Source organism: Camelus ferus, chromosome 4 (genome assembly GCF_009834535.1).
Source record: "Camelus ferus isolate YT-003-E chromosome 4, BCGSAC_Cfer_1.0, whole genome shotgun sequence".
In the NCBI taxonomy this organism is placed as follows: domain Eukaryota; kingdom Metazoa; phylum Chordata; class Mammalia; order Artiodactyla; family Camelidae; genus Camelus; species Camelus ferus.
The window spans coordinates 19,351,014-19,376,965 of NC_045699.1; the positions used below are offsets into that span (position 1 = coordinate 19,351,014).

At 38.5% G+C, this 25,952-nt stretch overlaps 1 protein-coding gene across 3 annotated transcripts in view; it reads right to left on the bottom strand.

Moving 5' to 3' along the window:
- The window catches only part of ADAMTSL1 (ADAMTS like 1), an 825,910-nt gene that overhangs the window by 202,674 nt on the left and 597,284 nt on the right, over positions 1–25,952 (bottom strand). For 2 of the 3 annotated variants that reach the window (XM_032477630.1, XM_014555590.2), the window contains 5 exons: positions 22,504–22,615; positions 18,814–18,952; positions 6,344–6,394; positions 1,682–1,886; positions 248–395 (listed from right to left, as the gene is read on the bottom strand). In XM_032477630.1, the coding sequence (XP_032333521.1) occupies positions 248–395; positions 1,682–1,886; positions 6,344–6,394; positions 18,814–18,952; positions 22,504–22,615 (655 nt within the window). The remainder of the gene's footprint in view (positions 1–247; positions 396–1,681; positions 1,887–6,343; positions 6,395–18,813; positions 18,953–22,503; positions 22,616–25,952) is intronic. The other variant, XM_032477631.1, reaches the window with a different exon arrangement.

A 25,952-nucleotide genomic window follows, 5' to 3' on the forward strand; every position in this document is an offset into this window, starting at 1 on the left:
AGCCACAGTCTTCAACCAACTTCCTGACCTAGGAGTGAATCGTATCAATATGTGGTACTTAAAAACAATGTGCAAGCAAAAAACCATTTGAAACATTTTTTAAAAGAATTAAGTTCATTTACTAGGGTCTAAGGTACAAAGAGTAGTTACTAAGAACACTTTGGGATACTTAAAAGTATTCTAAGTTGAAAACAGCACTGAACGCACATGATAGTAGGAAGACTAAATAGAGTTCCCATCAAGTTACCTTTGGGTTTGTAGCAGGGAGTGGGTATGACGCATTCCTCCTTTATGTGGGGCTTGGTTTTCGGGCTACAGCCTCCAGTGTGCATTCCTCGATGGTCGATGCAGAGGACTACCCGGTATCGGAGGCCCTGGCCACATGTCACTGTGCACTGGAAGGAGAATGCAAGATAGGAGACTCACAGTCAAAGCCTTGTTGACTTTTCTTCATTTCCCACCTGAGACTTTTTAAAGGGCTGCTTTTAAAGTGGTGGATTTATACCACTTCTTACAAGTCCTTCCCAGGACTGGTAAGCCTTGTTCTATTTGGCTATTTCAGGGTGACGCTGGCTGCAAATTAAATCACCTGCAGTTTCTTAGCTTAGGATTCATCAGTCAGCATTCTTGAAGCACCCACTGTGTGCAAAGTCCCAAATCAAGCAGCAAAAAGAAGGAAAAAAGAAACTGTAGCATGTGCCCAATCTTGATGACCAAGACTGCACTTTGATTTTATTTAGTCATTTTGTTAATGACTGTCAAGTCCAAAATATAGGAAATGCCAGCTCCCATGTGGACGTCAAATTTTTTTAACTTCCATCACAGTTAATTTATATTGCAGCATAGCTGATCCAATTGATTATAGTGACATGCAAAAAAGGTTCAAAAGAACTGTTTCAATGGCCAGACACAGACGGCCCCTACCAGTAGCTCTACTCGCTTGGGAGCAAGTCGAGATAGAGAGAGGTCACACAGCCACAAGGCTGAGTGAACAGCCTTCTGCCATCTCTGTGGCTGGGGGCACAATGGCCGGTCTCCTCATCTTTCCATCTCTTGCCATTTCATACCTTTATGCACTAGCAGCCAGGAACCCCCAGATAACATTTCATGTTTAAGCTGCTGTAGTTGCTTCCCTCATGTCTAGAATGTTTGGGTTTTAATTAATCCCACCTCACCTTCATTCTCATTATGTTGCTATTTCCATTTCATCTTTTCTTCCCAACAAATCATAGACATAGTTTAATCTTAATTCACTCAAGACACTTTTTCGATATAGACGAAGTATACAAAATAAAAAAACAAAATCAAACTTTTGGTCTCCTGAGCTCTACCGTAAGAGCAGCTTACACTGCTTTGGGCTCAGTTATCTGGTCTCAATACTCTTGACAGACATTTGCCTCCCCTGTCCCTAAAGGGAACGTTACTGGGAGTGAAAGAGGCTTCTTGAAGTCACTTGAAGAAAGATGTATGTATACATACATACATACATATTTTTTTCCCTTACTCATTTACTTTTGGCTATGCGCCAGTCAGGGTAAACCTACTCCAGGGGCTAAACAGGTAGGCTTCTAGACCCCTTCTAGAGAAGTGGGAGTTGCACGGGGTGGCTGGTGGGGTCATGATGAGGAGAGGGAAGAGTGGACTTACTCTCCTAACGAACAAAGAAAGAAGGCACAGTTACCGGAGACCACTCCTGTGCCAGCCATTTAGGGCAGTCAAAAATGTTGCAGGGCTGCACGATGGGCATCTTAGGGGTGTACATGCATTTCCACTCTTCCACTGAGGTGACATGCCCCTGGATGTCCTCCTCCACACAGGAAACTGCCCGGCTCTGGATGCCCCCCCCACACGAGGAGGAGCACGCGGTCCACGGGGTGGCCTCCCACCTACAGAAGCAAGGGGAGTCATCAGGGTAGACACGCACACTGCCAACCTCCTCAGCGAGCTCTCCCCCCGACCCCGGTCCCAGTGCCCCTCGGGACGGTCAGGTTCTGAGAGGCTACGGCCCCAAGGACCAAAAGCCAGCTACTGCCTGAAATCTGATGAGTCAGAGGAAAGGACTCAAGGCTGGCAGAAGTGCTCTGTAAACCTCGAAGCTCTACACAAATGGAAGACATGGAGGAGAGCTGTCTACAAGGATACCTTGTGCCACGTGTAACCTACTCAAGAGAGGGCTTCTCAGTCCTTTAGTTTCAGTACATATTCTGGGTGAGGGTGTATGTGCATATGTGTATTTATGTAATATTTCTATTATTTTACATTTTATCAATATATATTCTGCATAGCTATCTATCCATCTATCTAATCCATCTATCTGTACCTATCTATCTCAATACTAAAATTGGTTTTGATCAGTTAACACTAATAGTTTGTACCTGGACTGATAGTTTTGACTTTCAGCACAATACTTTACTACTTAGCATGTGGATACTTTGACATAAGAAATTCATGAAAGATTACGGGAAACCACTCCTTCTCCCTTGCTTCTGCAGTCATCAACTTTGGGACTACATGGATTCAGCATAATTCTGAGGTTCAGACTGTGCCATCATTACTAGAAGGAGCCCAGGGGTGAATATAGCCATTGTCCTCTTGTTCCCCAGCTGTTAAGGGGTACTGACAGTTAGCAATCCCCCCTGTAAAGGCTGATGGCACTGGAATCTACAGATTCAGTAAAGTAAGGGAAAAAATAACAATACTGTCAATAGCATTTAAGAGAATTTCATTGATTTTTCAGATCTCTACACGGCTCTGAAGCATTTCAGACCAGATGACGAGAGAGATCTTTGCCCAATTCTTTTATCTCTTCCTGCATATTTAGAGAATGTCAAATTAAAAAAAAAAGAAAGAAAGAAACACTTGCATATAGTCTGCTTGTTGGTAAAAACTGCTAAGGAATCTTAAGATTTCCTTTAGAATTATGAGGGATATCATTGTAATGAGAGAAAAAACAAAATGTCAGCAAGTTGATCTACTTGAAGAGTTAAATTTAAAAATACTGCACAGGCATACTGTGGAGACATGAAATATTATCTAAGCAGGATTTTGTGTGCATTATGAGCCTTGTTTCTCTTCTGCATGAGCCTGGATAATGTGCATTTCCCAGTAACAGAGAATTTTCCTCCACATTTTCTCTGTACTGTTCAAGTCTAGGCAACAACTGTTATCTCTACTGCCAACAGCCTAAACGTGCTGCCAAGTACAATATTTTCCTATACATATTTCCCCAGGAGACACAGAAGACAATGTTATTTTGGGGAAACTGAGGCCCTCTGTTTAGCCCTTTAGGAACTTTCTGTTCCCTTTCAAGAGAAGGAAGCAGCTCTGTAGAGAGTTTCTCCTCCCAAAGGGTAAAACCAATTCTCATTTGCCTCCATGTAAATCTCTGGAGAGCTTCCCTCTGGAGGTGGATAACAAGTCTGATTCAGACGGAAATTGGGCAGAATGTATAAGTACAAATTCGCATTAAACTTGATTTGACAGTGAAATGGGACTATGGTTTTGAATGTACATTTAATCTCTTAGAACATTAAGATGCCATCAAAAGAGCACATTTTCTAATTGGTAGTCTAACATTCCTAAATGTGACCCTTCTCAGGAAAGAGTGATTAATTTCTGTCTCAACACTTGATCTGACCCATAGTGTAATTTCACCAAAAGTAGTATTTTTTTCAGTGCCAGAGATCACAGAAAGACAAATGATGCTAATATTATTGTAAGTATTTACAGTATGGTTCTAGCATTCAACTATAGTTCTATATGTAAAAAATTATCATGTGAATCCTTTACATAGTAATAGTGATATGTCAAATTTCAGAGCAAGACATCTCTGGGTGCTTTAAAGAAAGTATAACAAAAGCTGAGAGAGGGCATCATTTAGGATATCTTACAACAGGGACCAGGTAAGTGCTTAGAAAATTAAAACGCATGTCCAAGAATCTTATTCTGGAAGAATAACAGATGAGTTCATATATCATATATTTTAACTCCCTTGGCTTCTAATTTTTTAAGTACACAGCATGTTTAGATTAAAATTCTCAAAATTCAGGCTTATGGGGAAAAGTTTATGTATTAATTATAAATTAAAGATAATTCATCAGACTATATTCTTACAGTACATTCAGATATATGTTATAGTCAAAGACTGAGAGCAAGAAAAACAATCTAAAAAATCATTAGTTGTGTTCTGTATTTATACTTGTGGTCTAAAATCCACTTAAATAATTTCAGTAAGTAAAGCCTTCTGCCGTGAAGGGTAGACAACTGCCCTCTTAGAACTGTGTTTAAGCCTCAGTTCTTAAGAAATGAAAACACTTTTGTAGAAATAGCTTCCATTTACTAAGGCTTTATCAATAAAACAGGGTATCTAACTTTAGAATTAATTTAGTAATAGAAGTGCAGGGTAAGAAATACAGTCTGATGATCTGCTAGTCGGCCTTCCCAATTGCGGTGCTTGGACGGAACAAAGCCTATATGAGACAAGGTACAAACAAACAAGGAGGTTCATTTCAATCTGTCGGTGAGAATACTGAGCTTCAGACATCTGGGGGCAGGAAACCAAATATATACGAAATCAAGATTAACCTAAAATAGGCATTAGTCATACCAGAGAAATATAAACAAGAGAGATCATGGATACAAGAAAAATAATAAAATAAAATAAAAGAGTGCCAGTACAGGAAAAACATAAACTTGGTGTTCTCACCCCTGACACTCAACTGTGCCTTTATCTTGAAATACATGGCCTTCACACAAACAGACACAGGAGTTCTATGGATACTTGTTTTACAGATAGAGGAACTGAAATCAAATGAAATCTTGGCTCAGTTAAATTCATCTTTTATATTTTCATTCCATTTTTTTTTCCAACTTTGGTTCTGGATCAAACTAGCAGGGTACATCTGTAGCATTCTAAAGTCATTTATTGTCTTTATCAATATAGTCATAGGAAAGTGGGAGGGAGCTGACTCATGAAGTAATTCCTTAGCAGAAGAACTTAAAAAAACCCCAAACAACTACATACAGTATAAATCAAGCGCTCCTCTCTATGTGCTACCATTAGAATGGTGAAAAGTGAGTTTCCTGCCAGTCACTGGAAATATTTAAGTAGAAGCTGGATAACAACTTGCACTGGTCTATATGCATTAATTAAAGACATATGTGTGTGTGTAAGGTGTGAATACAGCTGCACTAAATACACATACATGCATATCTGTGTAAGTACATGCATTTATACATGTATGATGAATGGATGTTGTTGGGGGAGGAGTGAGAGAATGAAGTCTCACGGGGGAGCTGGACTAGATGACCTCAAGGTCCTCTCTTTTTGTATTTCAATTCACTAAGGATTTGAAGGTTTTCAATCACACTTTGCTTTCTTTTACAGTTTAGAATAAAATCATTTTCTGGGCTTTGTTTAATTCAAGATTGAGTAAATCACTGGGGATTACTTCCAACTATCTGTGATCTGATTTAAACCTTGGGTTCTGAATAGCAGCTGACTCCCTGAAGTCCAAATGAGCAAGAAGAATACACCAGAGGTCTTTCATAGAACAATGGTAGCTTCAAACCCAATTCTCACTTCTGCTCCCTAGGGAGCTGTTTCCAATGTAGCTGCTGGTGATACCTTCCGCAGCTAGCATATTTTCAGCTTCTCCAGTTTTCTTATGAATATATTAATAAAGGGAACAAGTTCTTTTACAAGTTCACCATCACTTTAATGATTTTTTTCTAGTTTTAAAAAATACTGTACTTTAAAAAAAGCAATATCGTGCATGGAATTTAATGTTTTGGAAAAAAAAAAACTCCCCTCCCTACCAAATGTTCTGAACAATAAGGATATGAAAAAACTGCCTTTTTGTATTTAATTATAATTTCTCTGGAACAAAAAAAGGATACTCAAAGCCCCTATGCAGAGTAATACCACATCTGGAATTCCACATTTGTGGTATTGGGATAATAATTCAGGCAGTGTTTGTTTAACAGTTAGCAACAGTGCTTTAATGACCAGGGTCCTATTGCAGAGGAAACATAGAAAAGGACAAAGAGAGTGAAAGAAAGACATAACATAAACCCACACACTATATCTAATCAGAGTGAATTACTGTGTCCACTCCAATGGAATCCGACCCTATCTTAGAATGGTTTTTGAGTGACAAGCTTACAGGCTAGTGTTATTCGAAAGCAGAGCTCAGGATGGGTTGCAAAATATACTATCTACTATCTTATTATTACAGAAAAACACAAAATCTATATCTATATTTTATATATATATATATATATACATAAAAGAAGCAGAAGACTAATTTACTACTTCTAGCATCAGGACGATTGATTTACGTACCGAGGAAGGGGATGGTAGAGGTCATAAGGCATGATCTGCTTGTATCCGTCACTGTTAGGAACAATAATGCCAACCCTCTGAGTAGAAGGTACACACAATAAAATAAACACTAAATGATTACATTATACATTTTTTTCAGACAAATGCAAAACAGTATTAATAAACTATCTCTGAAAAACAACACTAAAACAGTTCAATATCTTTATGCTAGCATGTGCTTCAGAATGAGGCAAGTTCTTTGAAAGGGCATCATTTACTATAATTAGTTCTCTGATCCAAGCAGGAAATACCAGTGGAAAGGGTGGTGGCAAGAAAACTTGGCACCTCATCATTAACTATGACACAATGAGCTTGTAAATGTTCTTTAATACCCCCCAATTATACATCCTCTGAGGTCATTATCATCATCATTATTAATGTTACTTCCAGATGCTCGCCAAGCACTTACAGTAACTGTCTCACTTCTGATGAAAGAGAGAGCTACATGTAAGAGTGTGTACCTGGGAACTGACAGTACTATGTAATGTGCCTTAGCAAATAGGTAATGTATCCTTGACAGATCTAGGGGTTTTAGTAATATCTGGAAAACAGCCACTTGGTTATTTTATAAAGGGAAGCAGAACTAGGGAAGGAAGTAGGCAACTGTCAACAAAAGTGAGTTCTCTACCAAAATAAAGGGAGAGCAGTTAAAATGAGGTGATAAACATGAAAGATCTTTTTTGTGGTCTATTAAACGTGACATAGTGCTAACTGCTATTATAGAGGTAGCTGTGATTATCTGACTGTTGTTAGTAGATGTAGTGCCCTGGGAAACCTGTGAGATTTAGAGACAAAAGTGAAAGGAGCCATAGGACAGGACATTTTAGGCTGTGTGGCTAATGGGATTCACAAGAAACGATACTACAGACTGTATGGGAGCCCTGAGGCCTTCAGGACTCCAATAAAGAACAGTAATCCAACCCAATGATTCCAAGTAAACCCTCCAATCGGCGAGACGTTGCTCTTGCTGAGCCCCCTAGCTTGTGGAAGATTTATTACTCATGAGTCTCAGATAAAAAGGCTAGTGCAACAGACACTCCACCAAGAGGGGCAGACAGAGAGCTGAACTCATGGATGTGGCCTATTTGCTGGGGCAAAGCATGGAAGGGCATGAGCAGAAGACACTTACTTTACAACTGACCAATGACAGCAAGTCCCTCTTCTGAATACTGAAGGAACCCACATACTCTATTCTGGGATGAAGGGATGGGTATATATTTATGTATTCATATTTACTATAAATGTATTCATATTTAAATAAATGAATTAAGACTTGCTTTGATCCCATCCTCTGACACAGTTGTGTGTTCTTTTAATATGGCAAACAAGCCCAAGCTTTTGGGTAGAGTGAGCGAGGCATGCTGTGGAACAGAAAGATAAAAAATAGCGCTGACTGGACATCATGACAGATAAAGAGGAAAGAGGGAGTGATAAAGGGTAATTTCTGAAGAAATTACCGAAAGGTAACGGAGAGATGAGAGAAATTAAGTTTGAAAAAATGGGAAACCAATCTTTGCATATAGATTTCTATTCCCAAGAGGGACAAACATTGGAGTACTAATTTAACTTTGTTTATCCATGAGTAAGTTTTGGCAATCATTTCTATGACTAAACCTTCACGGTGTTTGCATGTGCATTACCCTTAAGTAACAATGTTCATGAAGATGGATGCTGCCTTTTGAGGAAGCTCAAAATCCCATGGCTCTAACAAACCCAAGAACGGGACAAATATGAATGTGAAACATTTCTCCTTGTTTTCCCAAGTTGGAGAAACTTCCTATTTTCTGCCTTCTTTTGACAGGAAATCGGATGTGAAAGGTTAACCCTGTCTTTTGTTAGAATCATGTGATCTCTTTTCAATAATTCTTAAGTCTAACAATGAAGGAAATTTTCTCTCTAAAAGAATTGTATTTCATAGAATTCCAAACTTCTGAAGTTTATAATAACTTTGATCTGACGGTAGTTAATTAATGAACACACAGAAATGACTTTGCAGCTATGTTTGAGCTAACTCTCGCATCTTTGCTCCTGCTTACATCCAGATCTAGATGCAGAAATGCCTATCAGGGCCTTCTCTCCCGAAAAAATTTATAGCTATGACTTGTCATTCTCAATATGAGAACAAACTGCTACAGATCTCTGCCAACTGATTTATCAGCTGATGACATTTAAAGCGGAGGCAGTGACATTGAAAGAAAGAGGCCAGAAGAAAAGCAGGGGGATAAAAGAGAGAGTGTATAGAATTCAAGGTGTTGGGCTTTGCATTGGGCTGATTTAGAAATTATGTTTTTGTTTGAATAAGGAGCTTGAAACCTGGATTCAGCAAAACTATAGCTATATTTGTCTTTCTATGGCATAGGTCATGGTGAAGACTCATAAAATGGCTCTATGGCACCTGTGAAAACAGAAAGATATCAAAACAATGGTGCTCTGTCTAGTCCTGTTAATGCATATTCATGTGCATGGGCTCTGCTTTCCCTTGGGGTTCATGCCACGGCCCTGGCCTTTCACCACACTGTCAGAGGGGCAGGCAACGGTGCCTGAACCTAACTTTCTATTCCTTACTTTTAAGACAATCTTTTTTCTTAGGCAAAATGTACCCATTGAAGAATGATGAAAAAGGATGTCCTTGAGGGACTTTAAGTTCTTCCCATGTTTAGGTCTTGATTTGTATTTGAGTGTGTGTACATGCCTGAGTATTTATGTGTCTGAATACATGGGGAGTGGTGAAGATTGTGCAGAAATGATTTTAAAAAATGATCACGAAGGGAAAACTCAATAAACAGTTGGTTTAGGGGTAAAACCACTCATTCTCCATTGCCTTAACTATTCTGATCACTCAAGCACTTCCTATACTGGGCAGTGATCTGATCCCATCTAAAGTCCCCCAAATCAGGGGTCGTGATAGGAGAAGAGAAGAGGAGGATGAAGACGTGGTAATTCTGGATTCATGTGGTAGGAGAAGAAAGACATTGCAAAGCATCCTCACACACATTCAAGTACACACCTTGCGGACCTGTCCAACGACCGGGGAATGCTTCAGTGTTCTGACTGGCTCGTGGAATAAAATATTATGCAGCATATAAACACAAAGCTTTTTGAACCATTCTTAATGACATGGAAAATATTCAAATGTAATGTCAACTGAAAAAAATCCAATACAAAATAGAATGTACAATGTAATCCACAATATTAAGAAAATTCATGTATTCATACATCTATATAGTCATTTTCATAAAGTCTATATACATGTGTGTATGTGTGCACATGTGTATGTATTCTCATATGTTAGAAAAGGACCAAGGAGAGTTGTTAGTTCTTGGTGTTTGGATTATGGGTGGCTTTTTTTCCTTTCTTCTTATGTTTCTCTGTTTTCCAAGTTTTCTGTAATGTACAGGAATTAGAACATTTAGGCAAGACAAAATTCAAGTCTGAGAAAGTATAATACAGAAATATTTGGAAATATGATATAAATGGATGAAATGAGGCTATCACCTTAATTTCCCATGTCCCTTAAAGATGATTAAGTCTTTGTCCTGAAATCATCTCCAAAGCTATTTTAGGACAATATCCCTAATGAATAATCAACCCATATTGATTGACTCAAGTGTGAGATTTACACGTTGTGCTAAATCTTTCTTAAGAAAAAAATCCTAATGCAACTAACACCACGAGCACCTAATCTGCAGGATTCTGGGTTCTTTTTACAATGGAAATGAATCAACAGGAGTCCATTTCATGGTTTCAACCATCTCTTTGAGTGCCTCTTGCACGACCCCACGACTCTTTTCCTGGGCTGCAAAGCCTCTTTCTGACTTCCTGATAGCTGGATGTGCTCTCAATTTGTTCAGCTTTGTGTGTCCAGACAATTCACTATCTTCCCCTGCAAACTGCTTCTTTCCCTGTGATTACTGTCACTGTTCAGAGCACTGCCAACCTCCCATACTCCCAGGCTGGATACCATGGGACATCTTTGCTTCTTCTCTTTCCCGTGTTCCCTACACATACAGTTCCTTCAGTTGTGATGCCTGCCAAATACATCTCTGTGACATGAATTTAGACCCTTTTGCATCAGTCTCCTAATAGATCTCTCTGCCTAGAGGCTTTGCCTCCTCCAATCCAGCCTGCTCATTGCTGTCATAGCAACAGATAACATGATGCTCTAATGCTCAAGGAAATTTCTTAGTTAAGTGCTACCTCTTCTAAAGCCTGTCGTTATTTTCTCTCAACATCCGGCCAGAAATTCTCTCTTCCTCTTCCAAATACCCACAGCACTAACTCCCTTCATCACTTTTAACTATGTACGTATTTCTAACTAGGTGTAAGTTTTCCCTAGTTTAACACTATGGGGCAAAATCCATATTGGTTCTTTACTGTATCTTTTAACACAGTGCCCCGCCCAGAGGCAACTGGTAAATAATCATTCAATGAAATCATGCCACTGGTGCGAAGGTACAAGAGCAAGAAATACAACTACCGTCCAGAATGAAGCAAGCAAGCAAACAAGAACAAGGTTAAAGAAACTCCCAAACAAACTGCTACTCACAGTGAACATCTTTAGTCCTACTCCTTGCCTTTTGCTAGCTCTGTCATCTGTGTGAGGGGAAGGCTGCTTTAGGGGGTAGTTTGGCAGCCTAGGAAGGCTGCTTTGGCAGACAGAGGTGGTTGGGCGATCTAGGGCAGAGAAAGGACAGCTTAATGGCAACTGTGCTTCTAACCTGCTTGGCTTAACTCTACATCTCTTCCATTGGGGATCTCCCAGAAATAGCCATGACAGCTTTTAAAAAAGTCTTCTATTCCCTGTCTGTCTCACGTGTCTCTCAGATATCACGCTGCTCTGTAATTGTATAACTTACCACCCCTCCACCCCTTGGCAGTGTTGTGGGCCATACTCTAGAGGATTCTTCTTTGCCTTCACCATGGTACTAAGCACAGAACTTGGCACAGGATTGGTACTCAATAAAAAAATGAATGAAACTGTGGGTGGTGGAAGGAGTTCTGGCCTCAAAGAGAGTAATTCATCTCTCGACAACTCCAGGGCAAGAGAAACCAATCTCCTCCTAAACAACAGTTTAGAAAGGGGGAAGAGAGAAGCAATAAAAAGCTGGAAGAAACTGAAGCATTTGCTTTTTCATGAGTGGCAGAGTACAAAGGATCATGGCACAATGGACCCCCTGATGAGCTGGGAGAGGGAAGGTCAGTTCTCCTCTCTGCCAGCTCTCTCTCTCTGTGACCTTGAGTACATTATATTTGGACTTCTGTGTTGTTCTTCTGCAAAATCTATGTATTGGATGAAATCAGGAGTTTTAAGATGAAGTAAGAATGGGTGCCTGGAAACCCACCACACTTGGCCTAATCCTATCTGCCCCCCTTCTGGTAGCTACTGAGGGCAGAAATCAGAGCTCTGTGGACCATAGATCGAAGACCACTGAACTAGGTAGTCATCTCAAAATCTCTCCTACTTTAAAATTTGGTGACTTTATGAAACACAGTAGGGTTCCCTATTATTTGAAGAGGCAAGTTGGGAGCCAGCAAATGAAGAAATATTCTGTAAAGGTCACAATGAAAAAAAAAAAAACAAAAAACACAGTACCTACTAGGCAACGTTCATTTATCTTTTGGAACCAGACCAAAAGAACACTGCTTCGTCGTCTAGGATTTGAAAACTTTCTAAACGTACATATCTTTTTTTCTGCTATAAAACGGACTACTGCAGGGTTTTTGTTCATTTGACCCCAAATACCATAATTCTCTCACACTTATATTTCTGTGGATAAACATTCTTGATATTAAAGAATGCAGTTTTGAACTGCTTTTAAATAAATGGGACTAATATTTCCTTGGGCTCTGTTTAGCTCTTCCTGTATTGTCTAAATGATGTGGACATTGTTTGATTTGAGCAAATATCAGTATTTATGCTTATATGAAAGAGGCTTTGCTTAACTTGGGTATATGGTCAACTCAAAGACCCAGGGCACCAAACTCTGCATTGATACTATGGCTGGCAGCTCTGTGCTGGCTGTGGGGGTCTATGGTGGGTTTAAACCAGATCTCAGGGGTTGATGAAGGCATCATGCAGAACAAGGGTACCCATGGGATATGATGGCTCAGGGATCAGTGACCTGACTTATGTAATATAGGAGATACTCTGGAACTGGAAGCACTCAGGTTCACGACTTCATGACTCAGCTTTCTTTTGCCACCCTAGCTTGGAGCAGGTCCCATAACCTCTTTGGGCTTCAGTTTGTTTTAATCTGTAAATACAGATGATAATCTCTGTCTTCCTCATCTCTTAGAGAAGGTAAAACCGAACTGAGATGATAGATGTGAAAGCACTGTAGAAACTTTAAATAGAAGTAATATTAGGCAAGTCACTTTTCAGGTTTAGTTTTCAATAATGACAGCTGTATTGTCATATGACTTTCGTTGAGGGCTTGGCATTTTGCTAAGAACTGTACATGCATCATCTCATGTACTCCTCCTAGGTACTCTCTGACTGCAGTACTGCAGTTATTTTACAGATGGCAAAAGTAAGGCCTGGAGAAGTTAAGTACAAAAGTTATTTAGCTAGTAATGTCAAGCTGATAGACTGAAGTTAAAAATGAGGATGATGATAATACCTGTTCTATTAACTCATATGTCAATTAAAAGAACTGCATAAATAATTATACTTTCAAAAAGTTTAAAATATAAGAAGTGATCATTATTGTTAGTGATGAGCTGGCTTGGTAGAAGAACTAAACTGCCCTAATAACTGAGTTATAGCTGATTGTCTGAGCATGTGAGGTAGGTCTGTAATCTTGGGAAGAGTATGGCTACACCCTCTAAAAAGCACCAAAACTCTGCTTTATCTCATCATAAATGCATAAAAGTGCAAACGGGACTTCTGGATGGCATTTTTTATTGCTTACTCAGGAGCTGCTCGAAGTGGTGTATTTCAATGAAGTTGATCAAAAAGAAGAAAGTTGTTACTTTTCTACGTCACTGAGCTATCATAATAAAACAAAAAGAGCTTTTGAACAGGGAAACATTTCATTATACTGTAACTGCTAATTGAGTTAAACACTTTCTAGTCCCCTGGTACTGAGTTCTCCTTTTCTGGAGATGAGACATGGCACAAAACCCATGCGGACTCAGTGGCAATGGCTCATAGCTGGTTACGTGGGGATTATTAGACATTTACACATTGGGATTTCAGGAGTTGCTTCATTTCTTATCATTTCTCATGGCAATGATGTCTTAAAAATCTGATAAATGTGATTTACTTTCGTGAAGCTATTTCCTAGGAATCTGTGTCTCCTACTGTTATAACAACAAATAGAGAACTACTTTTCCAGACCCATGTAGAATGCTAGAGTTCCGTCTCCTTCCATGGAGAAGGAAGCGGGTTTCTGAAGAGTTTAGGAGTTTCTCTGAGGCCACGTCAACATTAGCATGACCGTGCTCTTAGTCACCGCAGCTGCAGCAACTAGCATTTACTGAATGCTTATCACATGCCAGGCACTCTGCTAAGTTCTTTAAGCCTATGACACCATGTATTCCTCATGACAACTCTGTGAGGTAAGTAGTTAACAGCCTTACTTCAGAGGATGAAAAAACTGAGGCTTAGTGGGAACAAGTAATTTGCCAAAGGCTACTCAAACCGGTAAGTGGCAGAGCCAGGATCCCAGGCCAGGCTGTGTTGCTCCAAAGCTCCCCTCCTAACCACCAGGGTACAGGGATAATCACTGCATCGCCATTGGTCTAGTCGCTCACCAAGTCGGTGTGGAAAGTTAGTGCGGTTGGGTTTTACATGCTCACTGCACACACTGCCTCTAATGATGCAGACTCTTCTTCTAAAGTCGCATTAGGACTCAGTTCTGAGATTTTGTTCACTATTTGGTCCATAGCCAGGGATGGCTTACGCAACTTGCTGTTAAATTAAATGGAGCTGGACAGAAAGAGGTCACTTGAAGTCACCAAGAACTGCTGCTTAGGGCATACACATTTGGGCATTTGCTTAGGGCTGTTACTCTGAATTCCTTCAGAGAAGGGGGAATCTGGGTGCGGTTTCAGCTAAAAACAGATTTGCTTGCTAATGATTGTGACCACGACAGTGCGATGAGTGAGAGCTTTTTTCACATGACTAACCCTTGCCAATTTAAGCCCCCTTCATTACTGCCTTGGAGGGAAAAGAAAAGGTCTGTGCCAAAAAAAAGAAAAAAAATCTGAAAAGGTGGTTCTCTGACTGTCTCACAAACAACGTCTTGCACAATTTCCCCCAGGCAGCCTTAACAGTCTCACCAGTCTCCTAGACTGATATCTAAGGCCAAATGGAGCATATTTTGCATTTAAAGACACTCTGAAAACATAAGGTGCTCATTAACTGAACTAAAACTCTGCCTTGTTGTTGCTGAACCACAGGCATACATTTGGAGACTTTCTGACCACATGATAGATTTTACCCTTCATCCAGAGGCAACAATGACACAAACCATTGCACAAATCAGCAGGCACTGTGTTAAAACAAATACTTTCCCCTTGTGCAAAACAGAGGCTATGATTATAGCATGGCAGGCACAAGGAGGCTTTATATTTCATTAGATTCCAAGTGTCTTAGCTATATGCAAAAGGGTGTTAAATGGGTGAAGCAGAAAACAAGTGAAACATGCCTAGATCTCTGGCATCTAGGACAGGCGTGCCTCTGGACTTCCAGGAGAGCCCAAGTGAGAAATATTCTTAATTTTAGCTAAAAGTCATTAAATTTTTAATTTCTCTTCTTCTTCCCTCCCATTATAAGCATCATTTTGGCTTCCTTTTTGAGATGGCTCCGGGCTAGGAAACAAAGTATTTTATCATTTCATAAAAATGACTGCATCAATGACAATGCAGCTAGGTAGGCTCAAATGTTGGTCCTGTAGTGAAAGGAATCCAAATTCCTATCTCAGCAAAATGTCAAGTTTTTACTTGTTACTACATGTCCTGGGCAATCAGGCTTGCTTTAGAGTGGGGGAAATCAAGAATGCTAAGTCACTGAATTCCAACTGTCTATTATATACAGAATGATTTCTCTATGTTATGAGCTATAGACAAAACTGGAGATAGAGCAAAAGTATTAACAGTGATTACCTGTGGGCACTGGAGATTATTAGTGAATTTTATTTTCATTATAGCCTTTGAACTTACCCACATTTCTGAGTTAGCATTAAGAATCAGGAAAAAGACATAAAAACATAAAGATTATTTTGGAATAGATGTCAACAACCTCATTAGCCTAGAAACCACTAGATAAATCAATCCACAACCATCGAAACCAGTGGATGTTGTTGGTGAGTGAAACGAGGAAGTGACAGCATTTATTAGTTCAAATATATAGTATCTACTTATTATAAAGCAAATTACTGAGAACAGTGAGGCTATTCTGGTAAACAGAAACATTGGATAGCAAGGATTATGGCTAATGGTTATCACATCCAGTTTGTTTCTGGTTTGTTTTGGTCTTAGATGGGTAGTAATGAGAAAATTCTTATCACAAAGAAGTAGATGCTAATAGTAATGGTTTTTATAGCTTACCTTGCAATCTTAGAATACTTATTTTTTCAATTAAACAGATGTGTTCAAGAACTTTAACAATGAGGGCAAAAAGTACTCCCTTTGTTAGTTGTTACAACAACTTCTACAATTTAGCTTAGTTTGAACAAGTTAAAATTAGTTTATGTTTGAATATACTTGTTGTGAGTTATTGTTTAAAGATACTTCAAAATATATAAAATGAAATTTAATGAAGCAACTCTGCGGAACAATAGGTTCTATAGACACAGTTTGAAAACCACTAATTTAATGCAACAAGTAACTCTCTCACCTCCACGTGTGGGTAGGAAAAATAAGGCCCAGAAGGGTAAAGCAATAAAGCCAGGTTACAGACTTTTTAGTGCCCTTTTTGCTGTCCATGGTACTTCCCAGTCTCGACAAGGAATAAACTTGGCTATCTGAATGGGATTTTGCTTTCATGTAATAGGCCAGAAATCCTAGTCTACTATACGAAAAGTGAAGAACTATCTCAATGGCTAGATAAAATAAATTTCTTTTGAAATTTCAAAATGTGTGACTTTATCTGTTCTAAAAACATCTTGTGTTTTACATTTTGGGGCTTCAAATTTTGGACACAAAGGTGTTGGTTTAATGTCATTGTGTCACCCTTGATTTTACTATTGGACAGTTCAATCTGGAGTAAGAAAACAATTCCTTGCGTGTTTGACTCTACTTTGGCAGATCTATTATCTCCTTTTCTCAGACCACCACTTCATGATTTCTCTTGAAATTCAGGAAGGTTGCTTTGATCCCAGGTATGCAAATCAGTTCACTGAATTTTACAGCAATCCTAAAGTATCTTAACCTCAGACTAGCATATCTACATTTCCTAAAGCAACTTCCTCTTAAACCTCTCCTACTGCTAAGTCTTAATTTTGACAGCTTTGTTTAACTACCTGTGTAATAAACAAGCAGCTTCCTGCCATTTGCTTCTAACTTTTTTCTCCTTTTCTCCCTTTTTTCAATCGCCATCTGTCCCGACATTTATACATGTGCTGTATTAGATGTTTTAAAGTAACATAGACATAGAAAAAGCATAAATTTCACAAACTTCTTTCAATGTAGAATGGCCTTTTGCTTTTGAATAATAACAGGTCAAAATATCACTCCAACAGAAAATATAGGTAAAAATCAGAAGCCAGAAAAAAAATGAGTAAATTTTTTCCGACTATAAACATTTTCATAAAATTGTTAACCAAATGCCTTTATCTCACAACTGTTTTTTATGGCCATCTCTTCACTGAATTTTTTTTCCAAGGGGGGGAAAAAGCTTTATGCGGTTGTGGGAAGTGAATCCCTATTTTCTCCTAGAAATACACACATGAATTTTCATGGAAGTGTGTATAAGACCTTCAAAGTCTCTTTATGGCTAAGTCAACTTGTTTGAATTGGGATAATTATGCTTTTCATGCACTGGTCTTTGTGGTATGGATATGAATAAAGATATATAATAAGCAGAATAATTTTAAAATAGAGTTGAATTGCATGAGCTAGAATTATCTTGGCTAAAAATATCCCATGCCTTAATATTTTCAAAGTAAAGAAGTCCAAGCTAAATTTAACACCTCATTTAGTTTTTATACTGTATTCAATCCTAAATACAAAATTTTCTGGTGTAATATGAAGCTAAATTAAACTTTACCTAAATTATATATTTATAAAATATCTATTCATCTGTTTCTTTAATGAAAACCTGTTATTCTAAGTTCACTTTTATCAGCTAGGTAGTAGAGTTTCTATGAGTAAGTAACAGCAATTTCACATCACGTGTAGACTTTAGAATTTATGAACATGAGGTAGAAAGAATATAAGAAAAGAACTTTTAAAAAGTAAACAGCAGAAAACAAAACTTAAAATCACACTGCCTACAATTCAAGATAGAATGATTTTCATCCACATTATTCACATTATTCAGTAGTAGTTTAACTATTCAAAGTTTTGTTTTATGAATATATAATTAAGTAAACTATGATTTTAAAAAATAACCTTGAAGTATTTCTCAGAAATCCAAGGGACTTGGAAAGGATTCTCCATTTTCTGGTCTTTGTGATTAGTTTTGCAGAAGAGTTTTCACATATCCTCTCTCATGTGTTGAGGATGAGTAAGCTAAGTTAACCAAGAGAGTTACCAGGAAGTGTTGCAATGAAAAAGGCAATTGCTCCACCCATGGAAAGATTCCTGACCTGCACTTCTGTGACTACTCATGAGATGTTTCATTCATCAGTCTGATTCTTGATCCTGCAAATAACTGAGGGCTAATTATGGCTTCCCCAAAGCAAACATATGTGAAAGTGTCAAATATCTCTTTAAAGCTCTTAATTAAAAAGAACTTTTAAAAAAATTTGACTGTTAGAAATAAGTCCTGCTTTCTCTTCAACGAAGGCTGAGTTTATTTAAATGCAGAAGAATTATTTTAAGACTGGTTTGGACTCCAGGGAGTCAGCACGGACCAGCACAGACTAAAAGGGGTCCATTGTGACCCTGGAATACGGTCTGCTCTGATTCTCTCACCAATCTGGTGACAGAGGTAACAGGGAAGAATCCTGACAACAGCGTGCCATCCCATTTGTTAAGGTCAGAACAAGTAACCAGAATGAAAAGAGATCAGAAGAGAAGATGACTCTACAGAGTGCTTCACCTTGTAGCTTCACAAACGGGAAATTCATAGACCCTGCGATGGCATTGAACAGCGGCCAGAACAGGGGTGTGGGCTCTAATAACACAGGACAGGGATGGATACTGGGCAGCAGCACTTATTTATTGTAAATTCCATTTTACTTCTAATTAAAAAATTTTAACTTAAGAAGCTTATCTGAACCTGGTTTATGTGTATGCTAAACAAACTGGTAAATTTGACTGACCTGGCTGGACAGGGATCCAAGTTGCACTCCTGAAGTTTGGGCTTGGGTTTGATGTTCTCAGGGTAATAGTGACAGTATTGGTCAGCAACCACGCGATTGCTCCGAAGATCGTAACACTCAGCCGATGTCAGCTGGTAACCTGCAAGTATCAAACCGTTCGGGCAAGTTTAAATGCACAGATCAATGCCATATATTCCCTTAGGCTTTTTGGCCATCTCATATTCATGGACATTTTCCCCCAATGCTCCAGTCATTTTCAGGACAAAAGTCAGATAAATAGAAGGCTCGTTAATTTTTGTAGACCTCAAATACTGTGTTTTTCCACACAAATTTTAATAATTATAGGGCTCGAACTACATAAGAATATAGCTAGACTGTAAGACTCTGTTCTAAGGACCATTCTTATTAATTTGTTTTGTATAATCTAAAAGTCTAACAGAATTCTGCATCAAAAATAGATAATATTTGTTTACCAACCATCTTATACAAGGGTGCAAAATTATCTCTCTTGCACCTGGGGCATCAGGTAGAAAAAACTTCTAAATTAAAAAAAAAATCAATACTGCCCTCCTTGTCAATGGGGGACCATGGAATATAACACAGATTTGGGTCCTGCCAGCTGCCTAGGAAAACTGTTTTTGGGGGGTTTTTTGGTGCCTTAATTCAACCTGAATGGGTTAAGCTGAGTAAATGGATGACTAAGACCCCAGCAATAACCATCATGAATCCCAAGTTTCCCTGCACAACTTAAAAAAATACTTCTTACTGTTCAATTTTTGCTTTAAAATCTTTCATTATTTCTCTAAGTCTCGAGCCAGTATTTTTTGGTTTCCATGACCAAATCTCCACTGTTAAGAGAATCCTCTTTTTTTCTTTAATAGTGTTGCTGAGTAATATTTAATTCTACTCATTATATGTTTTACCTCTCCTACCGGCCTCTCTCGTTTTGTGGATTTCTGGTGGGGTGGTGATGAGAACTTAGATTCTTGGGGTGAAAAAGAAATGTATATAGTGTATTTTTTCTAAATTAGGCTTTTTATATCATTCTAACCCTAATCAACCCCAAAATATATCCTCCCTGGGCAGTGGCTGAATATTGTTATTGCTAAATGCGTGTTAGAAAGTCAGATTTAGAGTGGTTAAAATTCTTGGGGAAGATTTCAGGAAATCAGAAGGACGCTTATAAACCAGATTTCCTGGCTTGAGGCTGTGTTCTCAGACTGTCCACAAAAATTAATTGTTCTTTAAAGACCTAAAAAAAGACTTTTTAACAGTTTTACTATAAAGATGAAAAGCATGAAAAGTAATGGATAAGAACACATGTTGCATTTAACTTTTTGTCTTATAAGAAAATCAAAAAGCAAAATAAGATTTTAGAAGTAAAGATACTGTTGTCTTTCAATTACATCATACCTAAAGCAGAGAATTTGCTAACAAGCTCATTATTTTATAATTTTTCCAGAAAGTAATTTCTACTCAAGGACAGAATGTATCATGGAGTAAAACACAGGCATAAGCAGTAAGTAAGCTGTAAATGTCAGGTTGCGATTTTTATAAATTGTAATTTGTCAGCTTAAAAATGTGGCTGTGAAGCTCTTCTCAAGTGTGTGAGATGAAAACTTCGAATAAAAATGGAACACATGACCACAATGGTCAGAGAGTGTTTTTATTTCAAGTTTCACAATATATTTGGAGTAGGAGTTCTTTGCACTTAGCAAAATAGTCAACTAGCTGAATCTGGAACAGAAACATAGAAAGGAATTTAGAGATGACTTCTTTAGGAATTTTCAAACTGTGGTCCACGGACGGGGAGGAAGGTTGGTTTCCAGATCCTTTAGATCTTCATCTGACCAGTATTTTTTTTAATCTGCCTTCCTAGTAAGATTTCCCTGAGGAAAGGGTTTGATAACTCAAAACATTTGAAAACCACTGATGGTTCTACTTTTTCACTTAGACAGGAGGCAAATAAAGCCCTAAAGAGGTAGGCTTATATATGAATCTAACATGAACTGCCTCCTTATATAGCAAGCCATTATTAAGCTTACTGAAATCACAGCCCAACAGCAGGTCTACGTGAAACTGGCACAGCAGGCATATTATTGAATTGTTCCTTCTTACAAAACATGGTTTTCATTTAAGAAGAAAAGAAGCAAAAAATTATTTCCTTAGATTTCTTTCTTTGAAACTGCTTCCTGTGCTAGTCATCAACAGGTGTATCAAAATAACATATTCCCATAAATATCAAGGTAATTGGCACTTTATTTTTAAACAAAGTAATTTTCTGTTCACCACAGACAAAGCAACTGGAAACACGATTTTACTGAAATGCTTACAGTGTTGAATTAATTGTCTTGTAAAATCAAGTGAAAGGACTTGATGGTATTTTTCACTGTTTTTAAGCTACAATCTAACATTGCTGTATACAACCTCACTCTCAATGATCTATTCACATTATGTAGACACAGGTAACACAGCTGAAGATGAATTACATCATATGCTGTTACTGTTTTACAAAAATTAATGGATAATCATTTGTCTCCATTTTGAGGCACTATCCTTCTTTTCTCTTGTCAAAATAATCTAGCGGTATCTATGTGGACTAGCTACTTAAAGCAAGCCAATTAACAGGCTTCCATGAAGTGGGAGCTAGAATTTATCTGATGTGCTCATTTTTAAATGACTATACATACAACTTTATATCCATTGAATTACCAAAACTTTAAAAAATGATAGTTCACAAATACTGACTCAGCTGGCAACAGAACTTAAATAGTCATAGAACTTGTTACCCTTCTGGAAAGAATTTTGGTAATATATGCCAATAGCCACAAAAATTCTGAAACTCACTCTTGTGAATTTATTCCAAGGAAATGATTTGAAAGGAGAAAAATATTTAGATATTAAGTTATTCATTACATTATAATACAGAAGTTTAAATGAACTGAGTATCTTCTATAGGGATATGGCTAAATGATTATAAAATAACTCAAAGAAATTACTATGTAACCATTTCAGTAATTATTAAAGAAAAATAGGTGGAGGGTGACCTTTTCCAGTAACACAAAATGTTCATGTTACAGACATGATGGAGCAGAGACAGGAATTCATGCAGTAACTCTTCAGGAGAGATGTGTTTTAACGTGTAAATAACACAAGTGGCATTCCTTTTACCACAAGGATGACGGGACAGAGCCCCAAAATAGCTAAGCCTATCTATGGTGCTGGGACTTTTTTTTTCTGGTAACAAACTACTTCCTTGAATTAAATTAACCTCTGCTTCTTCTTGGACACATCATGTTATGTAGTAGGCCTGACATGCTTTACTTGAATCCTGATAAATAAGTTAATTCCACCAGGTGAGTAGTTTGTTCTCAAATGAACAGAATCACCTCAAGAGTAAGCTGTTGCCAGGCTGTGATATTCCCTGTCCTGGCCTCCCCTGAAACAACGAAAGGAGTAAACACCATTTCATCTGCTGGGATTCTACAGACAGAATATGTTCATGGGGTGTCTACATTATTGGAGGCATCTGCCTCACAGGAAGGCTTCAGGATCTGGCCTCATCCAGAAGAAAGGATGTGACCCATCACTGGACTACCTGTCTTCCCTGTCCAAGTGACTCTATTCTTCCAACAGCTGAGTCTTCCCTGGGAGAGGTCAATAGCTCCTGGGCCAAGCAAACACCATTACCTCCTCCACAGGTTGCTGAGCAAGGGAAGAAATCCGTCTCCCTCCATCGGTGGATGATGGGCTGATAGAAGATGAATTGGACTGTGCTGTCAGCAGGCCCCGAGTTGCGGATCTGCGGGAGACAATGGCAAAGTAGAGGAACAGGGTGACAAAGAGGTGCTCTCTGGGCTTCTTGCAACTTGGACAAAGATGTGTGGTAGGACTGATGGTCTGAGGCTGTGTGAAGGATGGTACTGGAAGAGAAGGGGCAATGGCGGTACCACCCACCTTCTCATTCAACCAGCAAAGGATCCTTGCATTTACCATCATGATCACCCTCTGCCCAATTCTGTCGACACAGAACAGGGGATAGCAGTGTCTCAACTTGTGATTCTAGCAGGACTGTATCCCAAGCCACTTATTCCCTCTCTTTTATTTTCAACCTCTCTGTGTAACAGGTAAAATTCTGTTGATTTTCTAATATAGGTTCAGAAACAGACAATTTATTCTAACAAAATTATAAACGCAAAGTGCTGCAAAAAAATTAAGATACTGTCATTGGGTAAGAGAGAAAAAGAGTTAAAGAATTAAGTAGCTCTTCCCATTCAGAGACATACTTGGAGTTTCCCGGCAACTTAGTGATTCCTATACCTTAATGTGCACAGCTACCAATTGGAAACTTGCTAAAATGCAAAATCCTGGGCTCAAGACCAGAGATCCAGGCAGTTCAAATCTAGACAGTCCAAAAATTAAACTTTGAAAAACACCAACTTACACTACAAAAGCATTTACTTCAAGTAAAACATGTGTTTATGGAAATTACATCTTTTTTTTTTTTTTTAAAGGGGGGATGTGAGGCAATGCTTCTTTAATGGTTTAAAACTACCAGGCTGAGGAAAACACTCAAACTGAAAAAGAAGAAAAAGTATCCAATAGGAACAATGCCCTGATTTCATGAAGACAGAATGACATGTCATACAACAGTTAGACAGCTGGGCAAGGGCAAGGCTTGGACTACTCATTATACTAAAGGAAGCTGCATGGACAACCGAGAGGACCACCTCTTACTCCAGCTCCATCACAGCAATTAGAGAAGCATCAGGGTCAGCAGAGCCACGTGGTCTAAGTCTCTTAATGTTTCCAAGCCACAGCACTGTCCCAGCTGCTGTTTGTCTAGGTTCTAGGTTAAATGGGTGGACTTGGGCTTCAGATTTTTTAAAAGATAGCCTTACTTCTTTCCTTTTCTATTACTGAGCTTGCAAACTGGATTAAACACTGAGGGTGCACAGGGAAAGAAACAGGGACTAGGTGCAAAACCCTAGATCAGTTTTTGGAGTTGGGATGAGAATATGAAATGTTCCCTAGAAAATCTGGAAGGCCTGGAAAGGAGAAAAAAGAAAGAGAAAAGCTACAGGATATCTCATCTTATGTTAGGATTCTGACCCACAAAGCATCCAGGTCTTTCCTAATTAGAATAAACAGTGATACGATTCCCTACTTTAAAGCAAAAACAGCTGAAGCAATACAGTGTCTTTCACAAACGGGGAGCATGGCTGACAGATTAATATTTTTCAGTCCTATGTGTCAGATACAGGATATCTAATTGCTTGCTTAGGGAGGTGGTATTAATCACATTCTTTGGAAAGCTCTCTCTGTCTCTCTCTTTTTTCCTTTCTTTCTTTTATTTTAGCTCACAGAAGTCGATAGCTCTCTTGGGATGTGTGGTTATCATGCTGGAAAGCTATTAGAAGAGGACTCTCATTTGAACACAAGCTCCATGAAAAAATAAAAAGGCCAGAACATTTGTTTAGATCTGGAGAGATGGATTATTTTGCAAGGGTCCCCTCTGGGATGCTAGAAATTAAACTAAGTCCTAGAAAGGTATGCGTGTGGGGGGAATCAAAATGAGGAAGATATAACATCAAAATACTGGGAGAAACCTTGTTCCAGAATAAATGTACAGGGTCTGGGCTTATCTTTTGGTTTGGTTAAAGAGACAAAAAAATGCAGCAGGTCCTTTTTTCAGCTCCCTCGGAATTATCAATAAAAGCACCTCAAGCTCAAAGAAGAAGGAATGAATGACAAGAAATGTTAGCACCAAGACAGGAAGGTTAGTAAACACCACACTGAAGGAAAAACAGGAAACTTAGGAAGAATATTGTTCTTAATGAGTTCAATGAAAATGATGGACAGTAACCACAGATGTGGAGACTCTATGCCCAGATTTGAAAAGAGATTGGAAATAACTCAGACATCTTATTTCAAATAGATGAAACCAATCATGATGCATCCAAATCTCTGAGCACATAATCTTGTTTGGTTCCTTCCACTCTGGTAACATTCTTGCTTCTCCCTTCTTTACACTCACCTTCTTCCTTTAGTAATAACAACTACAATTACCACAACAACCAGCAATTATTACATTCCTATTGTGTGCAGGGATATTTTATTTATATTAAACTGAATCTTAAAACTATTCTGTATTATATTCCACATTTACATTACAATGGGAAAAATGAGGCTCAGAGAGGTTAAGTGACTAGCTCAAGGCTGCACAGCAAGAAAACAGCAGAGCAGGGATCTGAATGCAGGTCTGACTGGCTCTAAAGCTGCCATCCTATCCATGGAACTGAGAATTATTAGCATTGGGAAGATAGACATTTATCTTTAGTGGTATCCTTATAACTCTTTTCAGTATCCTCTTAACTTTACATTTACACTTTAGAGTAGAAACAATATTTTAAATACAAAGAAGAGGCTAAATGGATGTCTAAGTTTTATGGCTTAATTGTTGCTTACAGAGATGAACGGCCATGTTCCTCTTCCTGGCTTTATTAATTCTGGGCTGCCGGGACCCTTGTTATCATTAGGGCTGGAGCTTCAAAACCCCTAAATTCTCAAATATCAGGTTTTGGTTCCCAAGTTCACGTTGAAAGCTCAGTTTGACACATAAGAAATATGTTTTAGGGAGCTAAACGATCTGGCATATGTAATTTTGACCTCTTCAAGTTAATAAGGAAAAAGAATATTCTGAACCAAGTTTTTCTTCCTATAATTACAATGGTTCAGTGTTTCTAACCCAATGTAATGACTTATCACATTGAAAGTAAAGGAGAAGACAAAAACCTAGGCACTTTCCATAGCAATTGATCTCACGGTCATGGCAGAGCTTCAGGGCAGTACAAATGTGTGTATGAGTAACTGCTAAGCTTCCAGCTTCCAGGCCATTGTAGACTCAAAGGAATCAAGGACAGACTTCAAACACACGAAAGACTTCAAGAACACACCAGCTCTTCCAAGTGAAGCACTATGAAATTCCATACTTTTTCTTCTCAGTTGGGAAAAGGATAATTTGTGAGCCTTGGGAAGGTCCCCAACTATGTTCCTTTCTCTTTCAATGTAGAAACTTTTGCCCCAGATGGGCGGGCACAGGAGCTGGTAGTCAGGGATCCCCCATTTGTCTTGCCTGC